Source organism: Theobroma cacao, chromosome 5 (assembly GCF_000208745.1).
Source record: "Theobroma cacao cultivar B97-61/B2 chromosome 5, Criollo_cocoa_genome_V2, whole genome shotgun sequence".
Lineage (NCBI taxonomy): Eukaryota > Viridiplantae > Streptophyta > Magnoliopsida > Malvales > Malvaceae > Theobroma > Theobroma cacao.
In genome coordinates, this window is record NC_030854.1 from 35388058 (window position 1) to 35394060 (window position 6003).

The 6003-nt window shown below is 34.6% G+C and overlaps 1 protein-coding gene and 1 pseudogene across 4 annotated transcripts; one reads left to right on the forward strand and one right to left on the reverse strand.

Moving 5' to 3' along the window:
- On the reverse strand, window positions 263–1134 carry LOC18599983 (germin-like protein subfamily 1 member 13). 4 transcript variants are annotated; one of them, XM_018121202.1, is made up of 2 exons: window positions 1008–1134; window positions 263–831 (listed from the first exon to the last, which is right to left on the reverse strand). In XM_018121202.1, the coding sequence occupies exons 1-2, from the start codon at window positions 1132–1134 to the stop codon at window positions 278–280; spliced, it is 681 nt and encodes a 226-aa protein (XP_017976691.1). In that variant the 3' UTR covers window positions 263–277. The 4 variants fall into 4 exon arrangements, with proteins under 4 accessions (XP_017976691.1, XP_017976693.1, XP_017976692.1 ...); XM_018121204.1 differs by having other exon boundaries at window positions 263–765; window positions 1011–1131; XM_018121203.1 differs by having other exon boundaries at window positions 1011–1131.
- LOC18599984 lies at window positions 2470–4947 on the forward strand (annotated as a pseudogene).

Consider the following 6003-nt stretch of genomic DNA (forward strand, 5'->3'; position numbering starts at 1 on the left):
TCAAATTCCAATAACCCCATGAAGGAAGAAAAACCAATTATGTGATGCATTCAGTTCCCTCGGTGAAGAAGGGGTGGGTCCAAACTAAAAACAAAATTGCATTATATTTACATAATAAAAATAAAAAAGGGGAAGGTTTACATAAGCCAAAGTACATAAGCAACCTCATTATTTTTATTTCAACACAAGAATTATAAATTCAATGAAAGAAACATGTCCAACATTATCCAGAACGAGCTAGTAATACATTAAATTTCACGGGTATAGAAATATTCCTCTAGTTGTTATTCCACCAGAACCGAGACTGAAGTTGGTTTACGATATTCTTATCCAGCTGGAAGGCCTTTGCAAGAACTTCAGGATTGATGGCAGGGTTTGAGCCAAAGACAGCCTTTGCAATGGTGTTAATCCCTGGGTTTTGGCTGCTAAGACCAGAAAAGGCAACAGCATTGGTGTTCCCTATGTTGAACTGGAAGTGAATGAGACCAACTGGAAAAACGAAGACATCTCCAGGATATAAGACTTTGGTGATGAGACGGTTATCCGGGTTGGATGTAACAAAACCAACATAAAGTGTGCCCTCCACAACGACTAGGATTTCCGTGGCACGAGGGTGAGTGTGAGGGGGGTTTAGGCCACCATAGGGTGCATAGTCGACTCGAGCCAGAGATATGCCAAGAGTGTTAAGTCCGGATATTTGTCCAACATTCACCAGAGTAACTTTTGATCCTAGTTGATTTGATGTGTTTCCTTGCTTGTTAAGCCCTGAAAAGAAGAAATCTTCCGCGTTCACGAGCTTTGGGTCCTTGCAGAACTTGCCATTAACAAAAACTGAATATAACAAAAAAAAAAAAATTATTACTTTGATACGGTTTTATGCAAAAAAATGAGAGACATTTCTCAATTAATTTTCTCCGCTATTTATATGTCTTCAGTTTAGGTGTTGACCTGATTACACTAATTCCAAAGATATTCAAAAGAAAATGGGGATATAAAGAACAACATACCACCATTTTTGGTATCATTGATGGCTACACAGAAGTCCTGAAGAGGGCTGGGATCAAAGGCAGAGGCAAGTGAGGAGGCCAAAGCCAACAGGACAAATGCTACAAGGATTTGAGCTCCTTTCATCATTGTAAGGCAGCTTTCTTGATTATATTGTTCTATGTTATATTGCTCGGTGGGAGATGAGAAATCTGGCTTGAGAGCATGCCTATTTATAGACAAATGTCACTAAACAAGTCTATTCATTTTCATTCTTTAATTACTTTTTCAGAAACAAAAAATAAAAAATAAAAAAATATGAACGATTTGCCAAGTCTGCAGCTACTCTTTACAAACTTTAAATCTGCTTCATAAAAATAAAGTGCTATCATAAAAAAGGTTTAGACCTAGAAATAAAACGGAAGTGCTTACATCAGTACATTGTGCAATGGAACTGGTCAATCTTGACACACCCAATTTTTTCTTGTTTATTTAACTTCTCTGTTCAAGAACAATTAATTATTTGCTCATCAATTGGTCAATCTCTGAACAGTTCCTAGTCAAGCATGGATATTCTACAAGAAATGTGTTTGAGCGTCCATGCACATCTCAGATCGAACCATGTCAACTAAGACAATGGATTCTATCCAGAGATATAAAACCCACAAGTCTTGAATCTTTCTAACAATTTTCTTGCATGACTGCTTCTATAATTATGCATATGCCACTCGAATTATTTGAGTTCAAGGAGAAATTGTCCGGCCTTCAACAACAATTCCTGGAAATTGCTTTCACAATTGGAATAGTGCACAAGAATAATAAAAGGAGAAGAAATCGAGAATAGAAAGACATTATATTAAAGTTTTAAATAATAGTTATTAAGCAACCAACAGAAGACAGAATCAATGCATATTGATTACTCTCAACCAAGTGAAGATAAACCAACAATGGCAGTCTCTTCAAGCACCTATACTGTCAAACGAAAAACTTTTACCTTGGACTGTAAGAATAAGAAATTAAGATGATGGAGCCTGAACAGTTAAGCTTAGCAGTGTATATGTCCATACATTACATTCCTGACAAGTGTTTACATGATCAGGTAAAATGTGAAAACCATGATTTCCAAATTAATTATAAAGATGGTAATGTAAGACTTGACTGTGAAACATGCAGAGTTTTATATTTGAATGAAATCAGCTGCACATAGTACCTGCCCAGCTGCTAGCATCTTAGGTTCAAACACTGCCAAATGGCAAAGATTTTCATTTTGTTGACTTTATTTTTTATTGTAAGTTGTATGGCTGGAGTGCCCGCAGCCTTAGCAACGTTGGATTTGTTCTTATAGTCAACGAAATGAAAAGGCATAGACTAGTTCAAAGGCTGCAATTTATAAATAGGCATGATCTCAAGGAAAGCTTCTCATCTCTTCCAGAGTAATAAAACTTAGAAGAATTTAATTAAGCTAGAAATTACATTATTATAACTATGAAAGGCGCTCATCTCCTCCTAGCATATTCTCTCTTGGCTCTGTCTTCCTCATTTGCCTATGCATCTGGTCCTAGTCCTCTCCAAGACTTCTGTGTAGCCAACGGTGATGTCAAGGATGTGTTGGTATATGCCATTGAGCCAATTGGATTGATTAAGAAATATATATATTGTCATTTAATGCATACTTAATCGTATAATTATATGTGATAGAGGTTTTCCTTCACGTCAGTGCAATAATAAGAAGTTATTAAGTACTAATTGAATGAAGCCCATGGAACATAAAGGCTTAGCTAGAGAATTGTAAAGTTATTACAATTATGATATCAATATGCATTAAAGCCATGTTCCTAAAATTGTTCCTAGTCATTGTATTGTCAAGACAGGGCATTAACAATGCTAAAAAACTGGGTACATGTCAAGCCTCTTTATTTGGGAAGTAAGCAATCGATCTCATAGGTTAAAGTACATGGGATACTTGAGGATAACATGTAGGTGCTTGTTAAAGAACAAGTTCACTGAACATGACCTGTTATGAGAACTCTATTTGGTATTTCACTCAAGTGTTTATGAAAAATATTCTCATGTGATAGTCGTCCAACTAGTCGTTGGACTTGAGACACCAAGTCATCTTGCATGGGGAATGACATAATTTGATGTTACCTTTACGAGTTTGGAAGCGACCAGATGCCTAAGCAAGGTGTTTTTGAGTATGTTATGAAGCATGCGAAGGTGAATGAGTGATCAAGAGAGGATTCATCACCTCAAGCGATATGAGGGGATGTATCTCACTTGTTCTTAATTCTTGATTAACTTGTACAAAGTCTTTGGCCAAAACATGATGAATTTGAGGAAAGTTAGTTTCCTAAATTCATAAGTTAGTCATGATTATGAGAACTAATATGGAATGTCATAAGTGGACACCGAGCCATGCTTAATGACATATCTGAGATATTTGATAAAAGAACCGTATTGCACTGAGAGGCTTATCACTGAAGGGCTTTGTCAAATTCTTTAATTGACTCTTTAACATTTGGGTGGTAATGATGTATTGCTAGATGCCGCTCATGATCTATAAATATAAATTAATTATCAAATTGATATTTGATTATGATTTATATTTATTGCCAACATGTTAGAAGTCTAATGGGTCACACACATTAAGTGACATAATTGAAATTAAATAAAGATAATTAATTAAGTTGGACTTAATTGAGAAAGACTAAAAGAAGTGAAAAATTAATTAAGTTCTCAAAGACTTAATTAAATTAAAATACAACAGTTGTATTTAGGGTTACAAATTAGTTTGACTATATAAATATGTTATGTTAGCAAACTAAAGCTCTAAGCCTCTAACTACTTTCTAACCGTTTCATAAAATAAGAAAAAAATAGTCTTTATTTATCTGACTAAAAATAAGATTCAGCAAGAACTTTTTGTTTTTTTTGTTTTAGAAACAAAATTTGCTAACACAAGTAAAAATCCTACATTTGAAAAGATATTATTCAGTCACTGTGTGGATTACTATTAGAGGCCAAACACTTGGGTGGCTGAAGATTTGATAAATCCTAAAGGTGAAGAAGCAAAGGCTTTGGATTTAATTGGTTCTTGATTACGATATTTAGAGTAAGGTATGTAATATTTAAATTTATGAATGTTCATAATTAATTTGAAAATTATATGAAAAAAACAAATATTGATCCTGTAAGATTCGACTGTTTCTCTGATTAAATAGTAGCTTATTTTTTTTGCTGCACTATATTTTTAATTTATTAATTATTTTTATATTTGAGCATGAGGTTGAATCCCAACAGGATAGTGGTATGTTCTCTTTTTCTATGTTTTGAATGAAACTATCAGGACAGTCTCCAAGCGTAGGCATCATATCGAAATAACGTATTATTCTTCCCTTCATATATGCAGTGTTTGTTAATGGGAAGTTCTGCGAAGACCCAAAGCTTGCCAAAGCAGAAGACTTCACCGTTTCAGGGCTTAACGTCCCCAGAAATACATCAAATCCAGTGGGATCAACTGTGACTCCTGTCAATGTTGCCCAAATACCAGGACTTGACACTCTCGGTATCTCGTTGGCTCGAATCGACTATGCACCTAACGGTGGCCTAAACCCCCCCTCACACTCACCCCCGTGCCACGAAGATACTAATTGTCTTGGAAGGCACACTTTATGTTGGCTTTGTTACATCCAACCCAGATAATCGTCTTATCACACAAATCCTATACCTTGGAGATCTCTTTGTTTTCCCAGTTGGCCTCATTCACTTCCAGTTCAATGTGGGGAAAACCAATGTTGTAGCTTTTGCTGCTTTGAGGAGCCAGAATCCAGGTGTGATTACAATAGCAAATGCAGTGTTTGCAGCAAATCCACCCATTAATCCTGATGTTCTTGTCAAGGCGTTCCAATAGGACAAGAATGTGGTGAAAAATCTTCAGTTAAAATTCTGGTGGGCTAACAATTAGAGCATATTATACTTGTAATATTTGTTGGAATAATGTTTTGATCTGTTTCCCTTATTATAGTAATATTCATCCTGAAAAAATAAAATAAAATAAAAGGGGAGGTTTTGCTTATGTAAGTCTCTCTGTATTGATTTGGTTTTGTTACAATAAAATTGCAATTTGTTTACACAATTGGAATTTAATGTCAAGACATGTCTGGGTCTTGGTCATCAAGGAGCCATGCATGCAACAATGAATACTATTAATTATATATATACATATATTTGCTCAGCTATTATTAATTATATTTGAGTCTTATATACAAACATAAATAAAGTTTCTCATTTTAAAATAGAATGTTACTAAAATGTAAGGCAACTTTCTTGATTGAATTGTTCTGAGTTTTGTTGCTTGGTGAGAATTGAGGGCTGAGAAATGTGGCTTGAAAGCATGCCTAGAGCAGTCATTGAATAGGTCTATTCATTTTCCTTCTTTAATATATTTTTTTAGGGAAAAAAAACAAAAGGAATTAAGATTTGTCCTGTCTGCAGTGATTACATCAGTACATTTTGTAATGGAACTGCTCAACTTTTACGTACCAAATATTTTCTTTGTTTATTTAACAATCTAAAGCTTTGCATGGATATTAAAATAGCATTGTTTTGCTCTTCACATAAATAAGCAGTGTTTGTTAATGGGAAGTTGTGCAAAGAACCAAAGCTTTGCCAAAGCTGCAAAGCAGAAGACTTGCTCATTTTATTCTCCATGCCCTTATATTTATAAATAGCCCTTCCTTTTTTCTGAAAGGCAAGAAAAATCTTATTCCCCATATAGAAAGATAATAAATCCTGAAAAAGCATCACGTATATGTCTAGGGACGGTTAAGGTTACTTAGACAGCATGAGAAGTGTGTGCCACACTTTGGTATTTCTTTTCTTCAGCCAATTTTATTCCTTTATATATATATATATATATAATATCTTTGTGGTTCAAAGATCAAACACTTTGTTTTGGCTTTAATTATAATTTTTGTTGTCAAATTAATACACGTAAGTGCACGTGGCCATACAAGTAATA

What these genes read in the sequence shown, in the direction of transcription:
- LOC18599983 (XM_018121200.1), bottom strand. Translation starts at nt 1,131, where the DNA reads ATGAAAGGAGCTCAAATCCTTGTAGCATTTGTCCTGTTGGCTTTGGCC. An exon ending in CAATGATACCAAAAATGGTG is followed by an intron (nt 862 to 1,007) that starts GTATGTTGTTCT and finishes ACCGTATCAAAG; the next exon opens with TAATAATTTTTTTTTTTTTG.